The 22441-nt window shown below is 41.8% G+C and overlaps 4 protein-coding genes across 7 annotated transcripts; 2 read left to right on the forward strand and 2 right to left on the reverse strand.

The window, feature by feature from the left end:
• Positions 1-9961: 9961 nt before the first annotated feature.
• LOC6561350 (protein telomere ends associated) lies at positions 9962-18183 on the reverse strand. 4 transcript variants are annotated; one of them, XM_043214659.1, is made up of 15 exons: positions 18071-18183; positions 17696-18004; positions 17329-17637; positions 17213-17269; positions 17145-17157; positions 16714-17081; positions 15972-16655; positions 15578-15913; positions 15451-15516; positions 13942-15387; positions 12700-13885; positions 12106-12643; positions 11949-12047; positions 10864-11888; positions 9984-10190 (listed from the first exon to the last, which is right to left on the reverse strand). In XM_043214659.1, exons 1-15 carry the CDS (start codon positions 18163-18165, stop codon positions 10182-10184), a joined length of 6540 nt encoding a protein of 2179 aa, XP_043070594.1. In that variant the 5' UTR covers positions 18166-18183; the 3' UTR covers positions 9984-10181. The 4 variants fall into 4 exon arrangements, with proteins under 4 accessions (XP_043070587.1, XP_043070594.1, XP_043070592.1 ...); XM_043214657.1 differs by having other exon boundaries at positions 17145-17166; XM_043214652.1 differs by having other exon boundaries at positions 9962-10190; positions 16714-17166.
• Positions 18184-18453: 270 nt separating this feature from the next.
• Positions 18454-19228, reverse strand: LOC6561233 (mediator of RNA polymerase II transcription subunit 29). Its single transcript, XM_001986430.3, has one exon. It carries the CDS (start codon positions 19166-19168, stop codon positions 18551-18553), a length of 618 nt encoding a protein of 205 aa, XP_001986466.1. The 5' UTR covers positions 19169-19228; the 3' UTR covers positions 18454-18550.
• Positions 19229-19350: 122 nt separating this feature from the next.
• LOC6561147 (probable N-acetyltransferase san) lies at positions 19351-20602 on the forward strand. Its single transcript, XM_001986431.2, has 3 exons — positions 19351-19497; positions 19629-19952; positions 20015-20602. Exons 1-3 carry the CDS (start codon positions 19490-19492, stop codon positions 20220-20222), a joined length of 540 nt encoding a protein of 179 aa, XP_001986467.1. The 5' UTR covers positions 19351-19489; the 3' UTR covers positions 20223-20602.
• Positions 20603-20605: 3 nt separating this feature from the next.
• On the forward strand, positions 20606-22379 carry LOC6561148 (putative gustatory receptor 47b). The gene is made up of 3 exons (XM_032734849.2): positions 20606-21607; positions 21672-21833; positions 22234-22379. The coding sequence occupies exons 1-3, from the start codon at positions 20651-20653 to the stop codon at positions 22354-22356; spliced, it is 1242 nt and encodes a 413-aa protein (XP_032590740.1). The 5' UTR covers positions 20606-20650; the 3' UTR covers positions 22357-22379.
• The last annotated feature ends 62 nt before the right edge of the window (positions 22380-22441 follow it).

The following is a 22441-nucleotide window of genomic DNA, read 5'->3' on the forward strand; positions in this document are numbered from 1 at the left end:
AAAAGATTGACTTTTTCTGGTAGTAAAATATATATATATTTTTAGAGATCATATTGCGTTACATTTTGTCAAATTTAACTCTTTTCTTTGTGCATTTAAGATGTAGTAATATTTGAAGCAAACTATTTTATTGTAAATATATTATAAATTAAACTAAATAACAAAGTATAATAATTTTGACTTTATCATTGTAGTCCATTGTGAATAAAATGGTTTGTAATCATATTGATGGTTCGCAAATTCTTAAAAAATTATCTTTAATTACTATTGTCATATCAATAAACATTGTAAGACAACTGAAACTTCAATTTATTTATTTATTTTATTGGCTACTGCTATTACTCTTTGCCATCATTTCCATTTGCTCGCAAGATCTTGAAAAAGGAACTTTAATAGCTATTCCATTATCAAAATGCAAATCTCAATAAACATTCAATAAACAATTTAAGGAATATTGTAAAGGTTTTTCCATCTCTTTTTCCTCTCTCTCTCTAAAGGTTTTACAACTTTTGCCAAATTGTCAAATTCTTGTTCGGATCATTTATGTTGTCCTCAGTTCACCCACTGCGTTCACAAGGTCACCAACTCCAGCTCCTTCCTCGCAGCGGGTGGGAAAGTGCCGGCGCTTAGCTTCGATAAGCTTCCGATGGAACACAAATTAAATAAAAATCAAGCAATAAGGCAAACAAAAAAAAAAGAGGCAAAGGAAAGGAGGAAAAACAATTTGATGAACTACCAACTAGGATTGCCATGGGAGCCGGGCTCATTACACACCGCTGGGATGCCGCGTGCGCACGTTGCTGCCACACCCACAATCTTGCGCCCGGTTATGAATAGAGATGGAGTAGGATGGATTACTCCAAGGAGTAATCAGGCAGCCAACCAGCGAATCAACGAACCAAAGAAGCAACCAGCACGCAGCCGGATTCAAGATGACGACGACAAATTGACGTAATGAAAATGTTTTCGAGTTGAATTTACTTTGAGGTAATCGCGAATGACTTGCCCAATCCAAGTGTGTGCGGCTGTGTGTGTGTGTGTGTGTGTAGAGTGTTGAAGGGTGCTCAGAAGTATGCTATGGAAAAGAGAGAGAATTTGTCAAATTGCATATCCCAAAAAAAGTTATGAAGCAACAATAATAAGAATCTTCCACTGCGAGCAGAGCACCTTCTGGTGCAGATCGCATCTTTCTATCGCAATGCGAAATGTTTCAATATGTTTTTATGTTTTCCAACAGCATGTTGAATGCTTCCAAATCGCTGATAAACGCTACAAAAATAAAGCAACAACTTGTGAACTGAAGGCGAAGAGGGACAACAGAGGAAGAACAGACTCCGATTCCGATTCCGATTCCTACTGCGACTTGGACTCCAACTTGGCAGCAGCAGCAGCAGCAAAACAACAAACAAAACAATACAAAACGACAGACAAAACCCAACCAACGAACGAACGGACGAACGACGACTGACGACGACGACGACGACGACGAATTTCGGTGTCTTTGAACAGCGCCTCCGTCCATGGAGTCATGGGAACCAACTTTTCACATTCCGCGCGTGCTTCTGTTTTGCAGTCTTCGCTTTGACTTCGATATTCGGTGTGCGTTTTTGCTTTGCTACCCGCGTCCCCCTCTTCAGACCATTTGGTCTCTCTCAATCTCTCTTCGCTGCGGCGGCACTGGGCAAAAGACAAAAGCCCAAACACAGGCAGCAACAGCAGCATCAAAAGCAACCAAGCCACGATGGGCAATCGCAGCAGGACGAAATTCTAAGCGCAGTTTTTCGATATCGAACACGATCGCTTTTGTGCTCGTCAGTTGCAGTCGCAGTCGCTATTGCAGTCGCAGTCGCAGTCGCTGGCTCTGATAAGGCATGCGCTTTGCAATACCTGGAAGTGGACCGACTACTCGGACTCGGACTTGGACTTGGACTGGGACTCGAACTGGGATAATCAAATTGTTGCTTTTCTAGTTTTTCCCAATTGGTCGTCGCTGCGTCGTTCGAGCAGCAATCGCAAATTTCTTATCTGCGTCGGCAAATGGCCAAAACAAACAAAACGGCCGACGCTCGTCAGCATGGCATTAAATTGCCCATCGCAGATCCTCACTCCCCATCCACTCCCCATCCACTCCCCACACAACCATCGGCGAAAAGCACACTCAGACCCAAAGATGATGAAGTCCGCGGCGGCTCAACTGCAAAATGCTTTCAAGTTGTTTTTGGTTTTTGTTTTGCTCGTTGGCAACGTTGGCAACGTTGCGTTTTGCAGCTTCGAAGTTGGCGAATGCAGTTGTTAGCAGCAGCCGTTGTAGCTCCGCCTCCCCTCGCACACACACACACACACATCCCTCCTCTCTCTCTCTGCAGTCTCTCCCTTGCCGTAACAATGATCATCGATCGGGCAGCTCGAAACAAGCAGCCAACGAACGAGTAGCAACCAAATTTGTTTCATGATGACGGCAACTACACAAAACCCACAAATACATTTACTATGCATTTATAAAAAATACATACACTTAGAGAAAAATTAAGCAGTTTATATAAAATTTATTATTATATCAAGTCCAAAAATTGTCCAAGTTCATTTATAAAAATTTAGAGATGCAAGGCAAAATCATAGAAAATCTTGGACTCCAATCAAGTAAGCGATGTCAAGTTTAGTTGATTTTTTTCCAAGTGTATATATATATATGTATTTCTATACACTCGCACACATGACGCACGATCCCAATCCCAGTCTTGAGAAACTTTAAAGTCATTGTTACTGTTGTTGTTACTGTTGTTGTTGCTGTTGCTGTTGCCAGCAGTTGCAGTTGCAGAGCAGTTGGTAATGGCAGGGACGCGGTTGCATGCCTCCCGTGTACGCGCGGGTATGCAACACGGTTGTTGTTATTGTTGCTCTTGGACCATGCCCCGATTGACGTTTAAGACGTCGAAGTTGATGTCGATGACGATGACCGTGTGACAGGGGCAACTAATACAAATGACCCACAGCTCAATGGTTGTCCACGTGGGCGCATGAGTCAGTGGAAGCGGCAACAGCATCGAAAATGTACAAATAAAATATGCCAAAATGCAATTTGCATATTTCCACTAATGTATTATCTATGTAAATTTGTATATTTATTTTATAAATGTGCTCTAGCGAACAGTAGAATATATTTAAAGATGTTTGAAATAATTAAATGCACAATTTAAAAAAGATAGAAAGAATATACACCTTCTCCTCGCTGCAGCCCATAGGTCATAGAACAAAAATTAATAACTATTAAAATAAGTATCTATATACTTAGCAGATTCGTGAACATTCACACATAAACAATTTTGTAAGCTTTATGGAAAGTTTGATAATGAACAAGTCTCAAACTACAACTTTGTACATTAAATAGAAAAAAGGCATATTTTCTGGAAAGTTGGCAAGCAAGATAACTTTTATACTTCAGTTAATAAATTAAACAAAGCTAAAAGTAATTACATATATATGAATTCTTAAGCTGTATATTGCATTAACCAATAATTGAAAGTGAAATTGATGTATTCCAAGTATAAAATTAGAAAAACAAGATTAATATTTTATTTCAATAAATGAAACACAAATTGCATGCATTTATACAGAAAATTAATATAATATGCATATATTAAATGAATAATAATGAAAATATTAAAGACTGTTGATAAAATCAATAATAATTATCACAATTATTATGAATTCAAATAGAAGAACAAAACAATCTCATACTCATAATCTGAAGGGACAAAAAGTAAGAGAGTAGTGATACCTTATGGAGCAGCCATTGATAAGTTCACCTTGAATCATCATCCATTTTGCCAGCAGCTCCAATACCAATGCAAAATTGCAGTCAGTTTTATTTATCGATCGATTGCTGGCAGCAGCATGCCCCCAGCTTGTCTGCCTCTCCTGTTGCTATCGGGGCAGCGATTGCCTTATGATGATGATGATTTGCTGTCATCAGCGATTGCGAACAGGGCACAACAACGTCAATGAGTAGATCAATCAAAAACGCCGTCAGAGTGGAGGCAGCAGCATTAAATGCCTGGCAATAATGACCAATCGGAAGAATCTTAAATGCATCATCACGTTTAGCGCAGTATCCGGTCGTTGGACTTGGGGACTTGGACTCGCACTCGGAGCTCGGAGCTCGGCGTCTTTTTCCCAATGTGGCCACAGCGCGATAAGAAAAACAGAAATTAATTTCGAAAAATTTCATGTTCGGCATTTGCTTGGGTTTCTTTGCTTTTTCTTTTTTCTTCTGTTATTTGTTCCCTTTTTTTTATTCTATGCAGGCTCCTTACTTGCCTGCCTTCGCAGCAGCCGAAAGCCAGAAGACAGTCGAAGTTGCAATTGCAGTTCCAGTTGCAGTTTTCACTGCACTCAGAAAAATAATAAATGCCCAAGAATTGGTCAAATCTATAAAAAGTAGTTCAAGTTACAAAACTGTTTATGGTTTGATGATTTGTATTTCAAATTTAAGTCCCGACGGTATTCAAAATATTGGCAATAAAAAACATATTTAAGTTATTTCTCTTTAAGCAAAATAAAACGCTTTATTATACTTAAAAGAAGAGCTACAATTTTTGAAAACTTGTTGATTTATTTCTGTATGCAAATAAAAAAAGTAAATGCAATTATAAATATTGCATAGCATCAATAACAAATTATTTTCTTTATCCTTGATTAACAAATTTTATTTTTTGGAATCCATTTTGTAGCAGATGCCACATTTTTCTCATCAATAGAAAAAAGTATTTCTCCCTTGTAATTTAAGCTTTTATTCTAAGTGAATATAAAATTATCTATTTTCCTTTTGCAGATATGTTTTTCTAAGTGTAAGCCTCCATAGCCGACCAGCATTCGAATTCAATTGGCTTGTGCCTGGCTCATTGAGCCGTTTGCGGTTGATATGCGTTATTAGCCAACAAGTATGGGCCATCCGCATTGCAGCACAGCATTTGCCGCATTTGCCGATGCAACGATGCAACTGCCCCATCCTTTTCCGCCCCCTTGATAGCCCACCCTTTGTAGCTAAGCCGAAAAATGTGTATTTTGGTTAAATTTAATTAAAATTTCATTTAGCCATGAGCTCACTTGCCGCTAATGGCTGGCCACGTCACACACACACACACACACACACAGAGAGACACACATACTGACAAATACCCACATCCACAGCCCAGTCGCACTCACACCGCCGCCCCCTTGCAGCTCCACACCCTGCTTGCCATGACGATTAGATTTTATTAAAAAGCCAAATATGCACAATTATTATGCTACGCCAACCACTTGACAGTCCATGAGTCCATGAGCCTTAATATATACAGGATGTGTTATTGCTGTTGTTTTGCTGTTGTTGTTGCTGTTGTTGTTGTTGTGCCGCACCCTGCCCAGCTGGCCGCCACAACCGAATCCACCACCCGACCATTAACATTAACAATGCCCTTCCTTTGCTGCTGCTGCTGCTGTTGCTGTCTGCGGTGTCCTGGGCTGTGCACAATTCGCTTATTTGCTTTTTAATAAAACAGGTGCTCGACCTTCAACGTTGACGGCGCGTAAATGAAGGGCGGCCCATCATCATCAGCGTGGGTTGGAGCGGAGCAGGAGGGGAGGGGTTGGGGGGTTGATTGTATTCCCTTCCTTGATGCCCAAAAACATACGCTCGTCGGTGCGTGTGTCCTTGCTATCTTTTATCATTTAATTTCGCATTCAAACGTTTCGCACCCTCGCAGCATCAAAAGGATGCAAAAGGGATCACACACACACACACACACACAGCCGAAAGTCATGGCCTTCCCCTCACAGACCCTTCTCCTCTGCCGAAACCCACTACTATTCTATACCCTCTGTGCGTGCGGTCGTCATTCGACCCTGGGCAATGTTGTCATTTTTCATTTTGCACAGCGCCCCCGAAAATTTGTATATGTCAAAAAGTCCAACATTCCAAGCAGGACCAGAGCAGCATCATCATTCTCATTCTCATCACCAGCAGCAGCAACAGCATCAGCATCAGGCATTGTCAGCACAAGCATCTTGATGCTGCTGATCTGGCAATTAGGCCAAGCGGAAAGCGTGCGCAACTATTGAAAGAGGGCGCCTTGGCCCAGGATCAAGCACGAGGACATTTAGTGGGTGGTTGGGGAGTTGCTTGGTTGGTTGCTGGCTTGCTTGCTTGCTGGCTTGCTTCTTGTTTGGTTGCTTTAGGCTGTGCGTGTGCTACAAATCGTTTTGTGATTGCTGAAAGCTGTCGTTGGACTTTATTGGTTTCTTGCCACGAGATTTCATCTACACAGAGAGAAAATCTCAAGCAATCAATGCAAGCGTAAATTAACATGTAAATGGCATTAAATAACAAATAATTGATATGAATTTACTACATTTACCATCACTTAAATAATCTGCAAATCTCTGGCATTCCTCCAAACGTAAACTCAAATGAAATAAATAGAGGATGCCTCAAAGCACGAAATCCCTTTAAAATAAGTTTAAAATTTAAGAAAATGACACCAAGCAGAAGCTAACAATCTAATCAAGTATTAAATTGATTTACAATTGAATTTATAGTTTTATAGAGATTTACTTAAGAGTACAGAATAAAGTAATATAAAGAATATAGTCTGTTAAGAGTCTTTTACTTTATCAGCTGTATTAATTTTGTTGTAGCTCCTACTTTGATATATATATTTTTTACTATTTGCGATTCACAATCATTTCCAAGCTTTACACAGATTCAACATTTCGACATTAGGACCATTTTAATAATTTGCTTTTCCTTTGATATATCACTTTAAATATTTACATCTTAAAATGAGTTTATGCTTGATGAAGTAGCATTTCGAAACAGGATGATTTCAAATAATTTGTTGGAGATTTTGAGCAGTGCATCACCGAAATTGGTGCTAGTATTTTAATTTTATTTATTTTTTTTTTTGTTGACTATCATTTCTATTATCAAGAGTCATTGACACCCTTTTATTTGTTTTTACATTTATTGTTTTTCTGCTTCATACATTTATCTGAGCGATAATCGCTTACATGCCACTTGTGCGTCGCTGAAGGGGGATGCTGCTAACTTGGGCCGGGGGCGGTGAGGGGAAATGAGAACAATGCCGTGAAATAAGGATTAATGGTGTACACGATTATTTGTGCCTTGGCGACAGACAGACAAACAGTCAGACGGACAGAGAGAGACAGACAGACAAACATATTAAAAAATACAATACGAAAACTGTCGCGAGGGCGGCTCAAACAGGAATGGGAATGGGAATGGCAATGGGAACGGGAATCAGGATGAGGATGCGGCTGCGGATGTGGATGTGGATGAGGATGAGAACATAAGGACAGGCAGTGCTCGCATATTCATGGCATGGCGTAGGTCGAATTTAATAAAAGTCCCTGCGCGGCAACATCTCGAGTGCGAGACTGCCCTCAGCGGGATGGGGGCAGGAGGGCGAACTGAGATGTGTGCGTGGGTGGGTGGATGAAATGGTGGTTGGGGATGGTGGCTTGGTTTTACTGGTTTTGTTTTGTTTGTTGCTGCTATTGTTGTTGTCGGCGATTTCGCCACGCTTCTGGTTGGCTGTTTTTCTGCTTTCTGTTTGCGCACAATTGTTTTAGCTGCTTGGGGTTTCCTTTATTTGGATGATGAAGAATTTATTTGAAAATTAAGAAGACAAATTATTTAATTTCGACTTTATGAGGTTTTTGCAGCTGCAAGTTGCTGCTTCCCTTTCCCTCCCCCCCACCCAAGCTAAGTGCTTGAAAAATCCTTTTTGTCAGAGCGTGGCGGGTGGGGATATAAAATCAGCTTGGACAGTCCTGGACTGTCTCGGCTGCCCTGGTAAAGGGTTGGCTACTTCAAATTGGAGGCGGCAGCGTTGGCGGCCATTTTGTGCCATTTATGTTGGTGGACGCGGGTTTTTGCATTTTATGCCCGTTGTGGTAATAAACACGCAGTAAACGCGAAACGCAACCAAGGATTAAGGAGGGGTGGCCTCTTGGAAAACGAGCACGTCAGAAACTTAATTTCATTTAGTTTTATGTACATTTCATTAAGCAAAAAATTTCTAGCGACGCGACACAGCTCGGGCTGGCTGGCAACACAATGTATGCCACATTGAAGTGCCCCCACGACGTGGCAAGGACTTGGACTTGAGCGAAGGGACAATCAAGATAAATAGCAAGCGGAATTTTTATTGCCGAAAGGATACGAATGAAAATAAACAACAAAAACAAAGCACACAAAACAAAACAAAGGGCAACAACAGCTTAGCTTATAGTTAGAAAAAGAGTTGAAAGTGTTGACGTGACTGCGAGTTTGTCCTCACAGGACACAGAGAGTCCCTTACACACACACACACACACACACACACACACACAACTATTCAAAAGTAGTGGTAATGCCCCACACTCGCCGCACACCTTTTATGTGGAAAATTTTGTCAGCGTGTTTTGTATTTTCCAAATTTATTGCCACTTGCAACATTTTGTAGACGGGTCCCATTGCCCATAGATTATCTCGTCGTTTAGAGCCTAATATGCAGCCCCGAAGGCAGCAACAATATGATTTATAACCCGACCAAACCGATATATGATCGCACTGTGTATGTTTGTTTACGGTTGCGGCAAACTTTACAGACAATGTCCCTGCCCCTGTCCCTGCCCCTGGCACTGCCACTGAAACTGTTTCTAGCTGCCACTCCAGCTGCGATGCGCACATTTTTAATTACACTTTTTACAAGAAAATTAAATGACAACATGTCATCGCTAATTAAATTGTTCTCCTTTCGGTTGCTTGTTTGTTTTGTGTTCCGTATGTGTGTCATATTTGTGGTGTGGACAGCGGGGCAAGGGTTGTGCGAGATGGCACCGATGATAGGGTTAAGGTAAACATATTTATCAAAATGTTATAAAATGTTCTATATATATTCATTAGGTTGACATTTGTTAGTGCAGCAGCAAACAGTCATCAAATAAACATTCTATGTTAAATGATAAACATAATTATTGAATTATGATAAACATAATTATTCTCAATTACAATCATTTACATAAATAGTTTCTTTTGACTTAATTTAATATAATTTCAGTATAATTTTTAGACTAAACCTTCTACGGTTGCTGCTAGGATATTTAAAAAGCGCGCCAATTACAGCTTTAAATTGGGAAAGCAACTCTGCCAGAAGCTATAAAACAACTCTGTGTTTACATGGATGGTAATCTGAATGGCAAACATGCAAAAAGTATTTTAAGTATTTTCGTCTTTTGCCTATCTGTGTGCTAATTTAAAATTTGAAATTGCCTTCGAGTACAAAGTAAAAAAAACTGCACATAAAACTGTCTTATAAGATATAGATGTCTAATATTATCAGAGTAAAATCCAAATAATCCTCCCTTTAGTACTTGTCTCCATTGATTCACTTTACAATCGACGCTTTAATAACAATTCATTTGTAATTTGCACAGATTAAATTTATTTTATTTAAAAATATAAAAACAAATTGATGTCATACTCTCCATAAATTTTTCTGCGTTGCAACAGAATATTGCTGTGGGGAATCTACAGCTTGCATTTTGAAAATAATACAAAACAATTCTATGATACTTCAAACACTTCCCCAACCTTCGTCATATAAATTGAACACCATTTAAGCATTATTATTTTGGCGCCTCTCAGTTGTTATTGTTAAAATCTGCGCTTCTGTTCTCTTAATTGTGTCTAGATACCCACACCAAAATAATAGTTGCGCCTTAATTGGCATTTTGCATATGAATATCAAGGATCACTTTCCGGATCTCTTTCAACTGATTACCGATAGCAATTAAATCAAAAATTTAAAAAATATTGATCGTAGGAATACGATTTTTAACTATTAAAAATAAATATTTAGTTATTGGAGATTGATGATATCATACCTAAATTATTTCATTAGTTTCTATTGCAATAAATGCAGTAATACAAGCCTCTTTTATTTTCAAAACAATTTTAATATCATACATAAATACATAATTAAACTGATGAATGGTTAAGAGACTGATTTTGAATGAGAAAGTAACAATTATCGAGGTTCGACTGTCTGATTGACAATCTTTAACTTCTTAAAGATTTAAATGACAGCAAATTTGAAAAGAACTCAACAGCAGGCACATAATTACATCAATTACTATCATTATCGCTTCTGAAAAGAGAGAAACAAACATGTGAGACTACAGTGTATAAATCAGTTTCCTTTTTATTTAAAAAAAAGATGATATAATAAATAGATTTTATAATAAACACTTGACCTGTCGCATACGTTCGAGTATCTCAGGTCGTATTACTGAGCTAACATCACATTTGGGATTTCGTTTGGTGGATTTACTCACTGATTTATTCACAACACCACAGGCAGCCCATTCGCGCGTCTCGTTCTCGAATTCAAGACTAAACTGGGCAAAAGGACTCGCCACACGCATGAAAATGGCAAGGACTCGCATGCGTAAATCTACAGTGGCATCCTTTTTCAAGGAACTGTGCAAATTGTAGCTAAACTCGCCAACTTCCGACAGCAAATACTGCAGATCAGCCAGCAAACTGGGCGTACAATACGAGAACAAGGACTCCAGCAATGGACCATAGACATTGCAGAGCTGTCCATGAACGGAGATCAGTGCCTGCTGATAGGCACCACCCACAACAAGGCTGTTAATGTGATATTTGCTAATGTGGGCCGTCGTCAGACAGCCAAAGTATATAAATCGCTGCAGACTGCGGAATACGATGATCTTTGGTCTTTGAAGCATGGCTTGTGTCCTCGCCTGGGTTTCTTGCTGCGTATTACTAGCACTAATCTCATCTATTACTAAATTTACCTTGCGCTGACTAACAAATGGAGCGTCCAGCAAATTTTGCAGTTGCGAAGACGCCAACAGTGTATTGTCTGTGGAGAGCGCTTGGGAAGCAGTCATCGCTGGTTGATCCTCACTGCCCTGATTGGAACTCGGGGACAACTCCTGCAGTTGCTGGTATGTCGGCAACTCATTGTTTGTAGGCGCGGCGGATCCTTGCGGCTCCTGATTGACACGATTCGAACCTGTGGGCAACTCCTGCGTTGACATTTTTTTGTTTGCATGCGCGGCAAATCCATCCGGCTCGATGCGTACCATTGCTATAAGCGGCAACGGACGAAACTCGTGCCTTAACTGTGGCACATTGTCCGTCATCAAACGTAGTTTTTTTCTGGGCACTGTTGTTGCTGCTGCTGTCGCCTTCTGTTTGCCTAGCACGGTTCTGATTGGCGCCGGCGCTGGCGCTGGCTCTGCTGTTGGTTGCACTGGAGCTAATGCTGGAATTGGCTCTGCCTGTGGTTGCACTGGAGCTGATGCTGGAATTGGCTCTGCCTGTTGTTGCACTGCTACTGATGTTAGACTCGGTTGCCCGGCAACTGAGGGTGTCCACGGGGGATTTGGAGAGTGCCACTTTATCTCTGAATAAGGAACTGTTGGAAGCAACTCCAAAAACAATTCTTGAATTATATCTTGCGGTTGAGACAAGCCTTCAACAGGAGGTGAATTAGGCATCGAAAAGCAAGCAAGATCGGCGGTTATTTGTTGATCCTCATCATTGTCGATATTGATGATTTGATCCTCCGACGCTATAAGTTCGCAATTGAATTCCCCGCTCACATTGCTGCTGGGCGAGAAGCGCATCATGTTCAGCAATTTAACTGGCTCCTTCTTGATGACAATTGCCGGCTGCGTGTGGCTCTGATTGAGCGGATCGTTTTGAGGGTCCGCCGCTTGTGAGGCCGGACAGATACTATCCATGTTCACAAAACATGGCGGGCAGAGCGATGCATCAAGTTGTGTCGCCGGACAATTATTAGAATCCTCAAGCACTATAGACAAGAAAATAATTGCATTTAATTACTCATTAACATTACAAGAGCAAAACTGACCTGCATTGGGAGGAGGAAGCTCTGTTGGATTTTGCTCTGGGCTATTGGCGACCACTTCGCCAGATGAGCCAATGCAATCCTCAATCATGCACAGTGGCACTTAAAATAAGAAACTGGTTAACACAAATTGTAGCATTTAAAAACTATTTACACTCACTTGTAGAAGGCGGTTCCGAGAATTCAATTGGCACCTGCTGCATCGCGTTAAGTGACTGAGTTAGCTCCTCGGCCGTTATTTGGGGCACCTGATATAGCCAGTGATCGTGTGCCCAGCACAGCGTATAGTGTTCCACAATCTCATTGTGCAATTCTTGCATATCTTCAATGTCCTGGCCAGTGCGTGCCTTAAACTCCTGCTCAACAATCTCATAGAAATTGCTGAACCGCACCAGTTCGGTCCAATGCAGCATCTTTGGCGACAACTGACCCAAATCGAAGGACTCTAGTCGTATGCCTTTGCTGTGCAACAGTTGCGGCAGCTTTTGCAACTTGACGTGCAGATTAATCGGCCAGTTTCCCTTGCTCAGCACATGATTATAGCATTTTCCCAAAATACTCGCATCCTTGTAGAACGACGTGTCCTCATAGATGCTCGTATACAACTCGAATTCCTTATAGCTCAAAGACGAGAGGATACGCCAAATGGTATTCTTTAGGCCATAACTCGTGCATATCAGATACTTGAGATTGTGCTCCTATTGCATGGAAATAACAAATTAGTTATGGTTTTTAATAAACGTTTAATTATTACCTTGCTGCTGTCCTTGAAAAAAGCGGAAGCTGTTGCATCGTTCAAGCTAGTTGTTGCTAGTGAAGCGGTGCTCGCTTTGCTTCCCTCTTCCATCAGCAAATTCAAGAGTTGTTCACTTGTCCTTGTCACAGCTGTTGTCTCAGTAGTGGTTGCCGTTGCTTTGCTTGCAGTTGTTGTTGCTGACGAAATTGTAGTTGTACTGTTTACAGTTGTTGTCGTCGTGCTAGCAGCTGTTGTTGAGAGCTCCTTCTTTGCAACTGTTACTACTGTGTTGCCAGTTATGGTTGCAGTTGTGCTGGCAGTTGATGTTGCTGTTGCTGGAGTTGTTGAGGCTCTCGTTTCAACTGTTGCTGTTGAGATGACAGTTTTTGTCACAGTTGCTGCTGTTGTTGGAGCACTCTTTGCAACTGTTGCTGCTGTGTTGCCAGTTGTTGTAGCTGTGCTGGCAGTTGCTGCTGCTGTTGTGCTGACAATTTTTGTCACAGTTGCTGCTGCAGTTGGAGCACTCTTTGCAACTGTTGCTGCTGTGTTGCCAGTTGTTGTAGCTGTGCTGGCAGTTGCTGCTGCTGTTGTGCTGACAATTTTTGTCACAGTTGCTGCTGCAGTTGGAGCACTCTTTGCAACTGTTGCTGCTGTGTTGCCAGTTGATGTTGTAGCTGTGCTGACAGTTGCTGCTGCTGTTGTGCTGGCAGTTGTTGTTTCTGTTGCTGGGGTTGTTGAGTCTCTCGTTGCAACTGTTGCTGTTGTGCTGACAGTTGTTGTTACAGTTGCTGCTGTTGTTGTAGCGCTCTTTGCAACTGTTGCTGCTGTGTTGCCAGTTGCCGCTGTTATATTATCCGCTTTGCTTGCAACACTTGCAACTGTTGTTGCTGCTGCTATGTTTGTTGCGATTATAGCTGTTGTTGTTGTTGATGTACATTTTGCAACGGCTTCACCAATCTCCTCAGCGCAAGTTGCAAGCGCATCTGCAACAGTCTCGTTCTCAGTAGTTGCTTTCACTTGATTATCCTTTAACCCTTCAGCTGCTGTTGCATTTCGCTCTGTGCTTTCTTTAACCAACTGTTGCTTCTTCGTGCCCACAAAATGTTTCTCCAACAAACCGCATATCCTGGGGCACTTTATGCGCCGCGCGATATACGTTGACAGATTGTGGGGCGTATAACGAACCACATTCAACTTTTCCATTCTGAAAAAAAGAGATTGTTAAATCAGGTTTAAATAAAGTTGAGCCGCATTATTTACTTGGCAAGTTCTGCTTTTCTGGCTGCATACAGTGCTTGTCTGGTTTTCAGTTTGACGGCTGCTGGATCCCGCCGGGGTTTCTGCTGTGGCACTTCCAACAATCTTGATTTCAGTGCAGCCGGACACGGATTCATCATGCACCTGTATTTATCTCGTATCTGCGGCGTCCGATAGAAAGCATCAAAGTAGGCCAGTTTGCAGTCATCTTCGTTCATCTGGGCGTACTGCGGCTCCAGCTGCATTTGCTTGACAACCTCATCCAATTTGAGTAGTTTTGAAAAAATATTGTACGACAAGGGATATTGAATGGCCGTTTTGGGTTGCGACTGTGCCACTGCCGCCAGCTGCTCAACTCTTGGTGGTTCAGTGACTGCGAGTGAATCCTGTGGCAAGGCTAAGGCACATTCGGTGACTGCAACACTTGACGCTTTATTATCGCTCTGCCTGGCCAAAGGTATAGCTAACTGTAGCAGTTTCTGTTGCAAGTCAACGGGTGCAGCATCAAAATTATAATTGCACAAATGGCGCGCTCGCCTGTCGGTGTAGAATGAGTGATAGAAGCGCCTCAGCATTCGCAGATCACTGCGCTCATTCTCCAAAATATGTTCGTCGTCCCGTTTGTCTGTCGATAGCGTATTTGCTAGCTCAACCCGTACCGAGTCGTAGTTAATGCAACGTGTGAACGTCTGAAAGGAAACTGGAAATTCATAAGTGATGTCCTTCAACGTTATCAAAATCCTCTCGCTCTGCACCAGCATATCCATGTTGGTGGTGGGAATCTCAGTCACTTCTTTCACAGGCTCTTCTCGTTGGGGCTGAGATTCACATTCAGCTTGTTGTTGAGTAGGAGCAGCAGCAACCTCTGGCATCTTTAGCAGTTTTATTCGGAGTGTAGCCGGACATGGTTTCAACTTGTATTCAAACTTTTCACGCATTTGTGGATCCGTATAGAAAGCTTTATAGTATTCCAAGGCGCATTCATCTTCAGATTTATCCTTGTACTCCGCACAGTTCATCATTTGCTGCACGATTCCATTGAGATTCGTAAAGCAGTTTTTAAATGCTTTGTACGAGACGGGAAAGGTTTTGAATAGTTGATCCTCTTCTTCATTTACCTTTTGTGCCATTTCCCTTGCAGCTTCATCCACATGTTTTTTGGCAATCTCATTCAGCGGCACAGCAAAGGCCAAGAGTTTAGACAATAACTGTTCGCTCACATTCGCAAATCGATATTCATATTGGGTGCGAACGATTGGACGCACATAGAACGAGCGATAATATCTTCGAAAGATCTTCTGACACTGTGGATGTCGGGAATTTGGTACCATCGCCGCCAATTGTGACTCGTCTTCTGTGACACGCATCAACAATGGCCTAATTAGTTCACCGTAGTTTATGCAACGCTCGAACGTTTCAAAAGACACCGGAAACATATAACGACCAGCACTATAAAATAGATTTTACAACTTTTTAATAAACATTCAAAAGAAGAAAGAAGATTTCTCATACTTGCCAAGATCCATAACGACATCGAATACGCAACCAGAACTGATCATTTCAGGCATTTCCACATCACTACAATTGGTTAAAACGCTCAAACTGATTTTAAATTTTCAGTATATATTTAAGTAATTACCAGTTCTTCTCAGTTTCTGCTTGCTCCGCTGCCTGCTCCGCTGCCTGCTCCGGTGCCTGCTCCGCTGCCTGCTCTGGTTGCTGCTCAAATTCTTGCTCCAGTGCGTTGTCAGGTGGCTGCTCCGATTTCTCCTCCGTTGCCAGCTCCGGTTGCTGCGCCGGTGCCTGCTCCAATCCTTGCTCCAGTGCGCTGTCAGGTGGCTGCTCCGATTTCTCCTCCGTTGCCTGCTCCGGTGGCTGCTCCGGTGCATGCTTCGGCGCCTGCTCCGGTGTCTCCTCTGTTGCTTTCTCCGTCGCCTTCCCTGGTGTCTGCTCCAGTGCCAACTCAGTTGACGTTCTTTAATAGATTTGGCGTTTTTTAATTCACTCAATTTGACTAACAACGAGAATCTTACTTAAGTACGTTGTTCGTCTCCTGTTGTTCCTCGCTGCCCACTGCTATTGCCAATTGCGTTAATTTTTCTCTAATTTCTGCTGGGGCTGCATTAAAATGGTTTTTGAATTTTTGGTGCAATCTATCGTCCAAATAGAAGGTATAATAGAAGCGTTTAATGAATTGATCATCACACGAACTGCTGCCTGCTGGTTTGCCTGTTTGCTTATCCAAGGTCTTAACGATTTGAGTTTTCAATTCATCGTAATTGATATAGCGCAGAAATGTTTCCAAAGAAACTGGATATTCATAGGTAATACCATTGATTGTAATCAGATTCCTTTCGGATGGCAACGAAGTTTGGTTATCATTGCAGTCCTTCTCAGCGTCCATGATTTTATCAGACGAAACGACAACTTTTGCTGGCAAACTTAGCAGTTTTTTTCGCATCTTGGCCGGGCATGCTCTGAGCTCGTACTCAAAGCGAACGCGTATTTGTGGATTTGCATAAAATTGCTGAAAATACTCCAAGGCGCACTCATCTTTCGATTTGCCTTGATATTCCTCGCTGCGCAGCATTTGTTGTGCAATCTCATCAAGATTTTTGACGAAACGCTGAAATACTTTGAATGTAACTGGAGGCGTGACTGGGAGAGACGCCTGCTCATCAGTTGCAGCAACAATCTCAATCTCGGGCGACAACTGTCTGTAGAAGATAATCAGGGATATAGTTCAGTTATTTATATGGTTACTTCAACTCCTACTTTTCGCAGTCCACTGCCGGCTGATCGACCATTTCAGAAAGGACAATTTGCGTTGCTTGTTGGATATTTGGAGGATCCTCTAATTGAACAATGTCCGTCGGTTGTCGGTCAACATCTGCATCGTCCACTTGATCCTCAACTTGATGCTGTATTGCAGCTGGCAACGGTTCGCTCTGCATCTGCATTTGTCGCAGTATCCTGGCATCCTCTTCGCTCGGCAGAGCGAGTATGAGGTTCCTCAGTCGAGTCGTACAGCCTGCCAGTTGATATGGATAAGTGTCGCGTATTTCCGGCGTCAAATAGAAGGACAAATAATACGCATGGGCACATTCCTCAAATCCCTTGTAAGCATACTCGGGTTCGTTGACCTTTAGTCGAAATACGATATCATAGATATTTGTGATGTATTTCTCGAAAACGACATAGCTCACAATTGATTTTAAGCTGCAAATACTAGAGATATTTAATTATCAGCATATGCTGCTGGCATTCAACTCACCTGCTCGGCTGACTCGTGGTTTGGGGCAGTTCTTTAGTCGTTTTGCCCTGCTTCTTTCTGCGCGGATTCAAATGATAATCAGCAGATTATGCGAGGATTAAAGCATTGTAACTTACTCTGACTTTTTCCTCAATGTTTCCACCGCTTGCTCATCCAGCGGTGAGCCCATTTTCAGCAGCTGCGTCTTCAGTGCCGCTGGCGCCTCCTTAAAATTCCGTTTGTCCAGATTATGCTGATTTCGAAAGATGTAGAAGGCATTGTAGTATTTGCGCACGAGCTTCCGACACGTTGCCTCATCGGACAACATGACGGCACGTTGTTTCACATTATCAGTCTCCTTGCGAACAAGATAGTCGAGCACCATCTTCCTATCGATGTTCTGCTCGAAAGTGGCCAACGAAACGGGAAATAGGAATCGTCCGAATCTGAAAATCAATCAAAATCATTTATAAAAAATGTATAAATTTATGTTATTTAGCTCACCTGTTTACTTTGACCACAACGCCATCCTCGGTCTCCAACTGCTCAGTATCCTTCTCAATATCGGCTGGAACAACTCCGTCCGGCAACTGCAGCAACTTCTCCTTCACAGTCAGTGGGCAGGATCTCAGCCGGAATTCGTATTTCGAGCGAACAGCGGGCTCAGAATAGAAGGCATTGTAATACCATTGAGCGCACTCATCCAATGTTTTGTTGGTCGCACCAATCTCGGCGCACTGTATCTGGAAGGCGATGTCCGGCAGATTTTCCACAACGTTGCTAAACATTTTGAATGTGACTGGAAACGGCGCACTACAAATAAAACACTTCAAATGCATCCAGATCGGAATTGTAATAATTGTTAGTGACGCTATATACCTCTTTGTGCTCTTTGGGGTGGTTAACCATTTGCGCAGTTGGGCAGAGGCCCTCGAGTCGCATTTATGCTTTTTCTTTTTGCGTACACTCGTCATTGCTGACGAAATAAAAAAAGAGCTAACGACGCAACTAAAAATTCGAGGCGCTAAATGCCGAAACAATCTGCTGTCAGATTTTAGTGTGACCAGAGAAAAAACAATATAATGTTCCGAAACAGGCTGACAGCACTGGCGCCTTTTTGTCTTGTTGATATTTCTTAGTTCATGCTTTTAGCGTATAGATGGCGGTTTTTGTTTTGAAAATTGTGCGAAGCATTAAAAAATCAACTTTAATGACCTCAAGTTATATAGTTATTTCTTTTAACATTATTTATTTAAAAGTTTTCGTAAGATAGGAAAACCTTGAGTTTAGTATAATTTCACTTAAATCATAAGCTTAATAGTAATTCATTATAATTAAACATAAAGCGTACTACAATTATCAATCGGCCTGTGATATATTTTGGGCAGCACTGATCAGCGTATCGTGAATATCCTTGGCGGACTGCACATGCACCCGAACCGTATTCAAATAAGTGGGATATGGTATGTGACCGGCGGGATTATCTGTCATAAAGTTATCCATGCGCATGGCAGTCACAGCGCCAGGCAGATAATGCTGCGACGATGTCAATTGTTGCATGCATTGAATGGCGGTCTTCAGATGCACTTCCATCTGGTCGCAGCACGCATAGAAGTCCTCCAGGTGCTTGTCGAAGCGCGGCATGTGCCCGTGTCCCCCTGTGTCCCGCTTCAAATTATCGGCCAGATTGTTCTGTTGCAGTGTGAATGCACTCGAGCGTATGGTGAGAAACATGGATTCGCGAAGCGGTCCCAAAAGACTTTTCACTCTCGAAATGTTGTCCAATTTTTCCGCCTGTTGTTGCTGTTGTTGTTGTTGTTGCTGCTGCTGCTGTTGCTGCTGTTGTTGTTGGTGTTGCAGGGATACGGGACCGGGTGGACCAGTTGGCATCATTGGCTGTGGCGATGACTGCATCATCGGCGACACTTGCATCATGGGTGGCCCCGACATTTGCATCATATTCATGTTCGGATTCATTTTGCCCTTAATTCAATCACAATTTTCACAACAAAACGCGACGCAGTGTGACCTGTGGTGACAATTGTCACCCTGTTAAATCAAAAACACATGCAACAATTAATTCACAATTGGTAATTTTTGAGCTGGTCACACTTCCCACAGATACTCACAGCTGTTTTCTGTTGTCGATATTTAGCATTTTCGATAAACATATCGATGAATGCGTAAAAATAGTTTACCAAGATAATAGCGTTTTATTCCAATTTGAAACAGTTCTAAACACAAAATTAAAGCGCCAAGCGCATTGTTAAAGCATCAATAATTAGCCAAACAAAAACAATGACCAGGTAAGTACGTTAGCTCGCGCAGCGACCACAACCCATCCAAAAGGGCGCCGAAAACCCTAACCTAAAAGTGAACGAGGCAACCAAAAAAAAAGAAAAAAATATGTATCATCGTGTTGTCGAATTTCTTACAGATCCAGTATCGAATTGGGCGACGTAACGCCACACAACATCAAGCAACTGAAGAAGCTCAACACTGTCGTCTTCCCCGTTAGCTACAATGACAAATTCTACGTGGACGTGCTGGAAGCCGGCGAACTGGCCAAGCTTGCCTACTACAACGATATTGTTGTTGGCGCCGTCTGCTGTCGCATCGATACGACGGACAATCAACGTCGCCTCTACATCATGACCTTGGGCTGTTTATCGCCATATCGACGACTGGGCATCGGCACCGTCATGTTCGAGCACATACTCAACTATGCCGAAAAGGATGGCAATTTCGACAGCATCTTTCTGTGAGTAGATTGCCATTAGTTATAATAGCAACGATATATATTTATACATTTTACACTCATAGGCATGTGCAAATTAATAATGATGGTGCCATCGAGTTTTACAAGAGATTTGGCTTTGAGATTGTCGACACCAAAGAGCAATATTACAAACGCATCGAGCCAGCGGATGCGCATGTCCTGCAGAAAACGCTGCGACGCAAAAAATCCGATTTGCACAATCATGCGCATACCAACGGTGCTATCAGCGACAAGAAGGATCGTCGAACTTGAATAGGGATACGCAACACACACAACCAGTTGATTGATGTTCCTTAATATCCAACAAAACACACACCACACACACAACATCCTCCACAACCACAGCGGCGACAACAGCAACAACAACAGGCGAAAGCATCTTTCATATTTGAACAAAAAATGAAGAAAAAAAATCATCAGTTTAGCAACAACTATAACAACAACAATACGAACTAGAACTAAAGTACGCCAATTAAATACGTTTATATGAAGTAATATTATATATATATATAGCCGTTAGATAGACGACACAATATGTGTGTATATGTATTGGGCGCTAAATAAGCCGAACTGGCAAATTATGTTTTCAATTATTAAATAATAAAAAGCGATTTGTATCGCAAGGCAATTAAGGAGCTAAAAGTTGACGTGCGTGCTTCCGGTTTTGAACAGTATTAAGGATGCAGTCGTTGCGGACAGACGGATTCGTGGATTGCTACGATTCCATGTACAGGCTTCTCTTCTATGGTGGTGGCACCACCTTTCGTTTGGGTGATGGTGGAACCAAATCAACCCTGCAGAGAGTCATCTATGCGTTCGGTGTGCGTTTCTGTCTACTTTTTGGCTTCCTGGCTGGAATTTATGTTAAGCTGACCGATCCGCAAATGTCGCAGGCGATGTTTAGCCACTTGTCGCCGCTGGTCAAGATCATCTTTACGTGGGAGTGCATCTCCTGTATCATCACCTACGTAAGCTACTGTATTTCGATGGACTCGCACCGCTCCCGTCATATTAAATTGTTGATCAGCATGCAGCTGCTGGACACGGAGATATCGGCAAAGTTTGCACATGTCCGCTGGCGCTATAATCGCAGTCGCTCCAAATATTTGTATGGCACTTTTGGTATTCCCTGTGCCTATGTGCTCATTTCACTGGCTCTCATGTTTGATACGACTCGCTGCGACTGTGGCTACGTGTCCACAGTACTAATTGCAAGCACTTACTCCTTGATAACCAGCACTATCGGGGGGGTTGGCTTCATACACATTGCCCTCATGGACTATCTGCGCATACGCTTTCGTCTAATCATTAAGCTGGTGGGTCAGCAGTATCAGGCAGCTGAAAAAACAGCTGGAGTCGATTCGATTGAGCTTCAGCGGAACATGGATAAGCTTTTTCAGTTCTCTAAGCGCTGCTCCCAGCTCTTAAATGATTTGAATGACGTGTTTGGGTTTGTGGCTGCCGCTGGAATATTCTACGACTTTACGCACATGACCTGTTTTGTGTATATGCTCTGCCAGAAGATGCTCGTCCATGAGCCGTGGGATACACAATATGCATTCCTATCGCTGCATATGGTCACGTATTTCTACAAGCTGCTAATTACCAGCATCTACGGCTATTTGCTGCAACGTGAGGTAAGAAATCTCCTTTGCACAAAATCCTTATTACATCTGACGACACCACCTTCATCCTTCCCAGAAACGCAACTGCCTGCGTCTGCTGAGCAACTATGCGGCACATTTTGGCAATGTGGCGAGCGCACGGGATCAGGTGGAGTGCTTTCAGTATTGGCGTATGCACAATAAGCACATAGCTACCATTGGCAAGAGTGTTCCCATCAACATTTCCTTGATCTACTTGGTATGCATGTTACTATTCCCATATTCGAAGTATTATTTATTCGATAAATATTTCAGCTATATATTTATCAAATATGTATTTGCTTAGACAAACAATTATTTTTTCATAAATTATGCCATTTTTATTTCTATTTCAAATTTAAATTAAAATAATTTGATCTCGTTGACTTATAGTTTGAAAATAATATAATAATAATAATAATAATTATATGTATTTAAATTAAATCCTGCTTTCGTTTTTTAAATTACTTTCTAAAAAACCATCTGTTAAAAACAAGTGTTTTTAATTTATTTATTCACAATTAGTAGGTGTGACATTATTATTTAAAAGACAATTTCAAATCCAGATAATTAAAAAATATTATTAAAATATTATGCAATAAATATTATATATCTTTCAGTTCGTCAATGCATTGGCTAATTACGTAATTGTTCTGGTACAAGTGCTGTTCCAGCTGCAAGCTAAGGATATTCATCAGGGACACACGATCCCAGTACCCAAGGATGTGGAGTTAATAAAATAACAACGACAACAATACCCAATGAAATAATCATATCCAAATATATATACGAGTATATATATATATATATATATCCGTTAGATAGCCG

This window comes from Drosophila grimshawi, unplaced genomic scaffold (genome assembly GCF_018153295.1).
Source record: "Drosophila grimshawi isolate 15287-2541.00 unplaced genomic scaffold, ASM1815329v1 contig_1367, whole genome shotgun sequence".
Lineage (NCBI taxonomy): Eukaryota > Metazoa > Arthropoda > Insecta > Diptera > Drosophilidae > Drosophila > Drosophila grimshawi.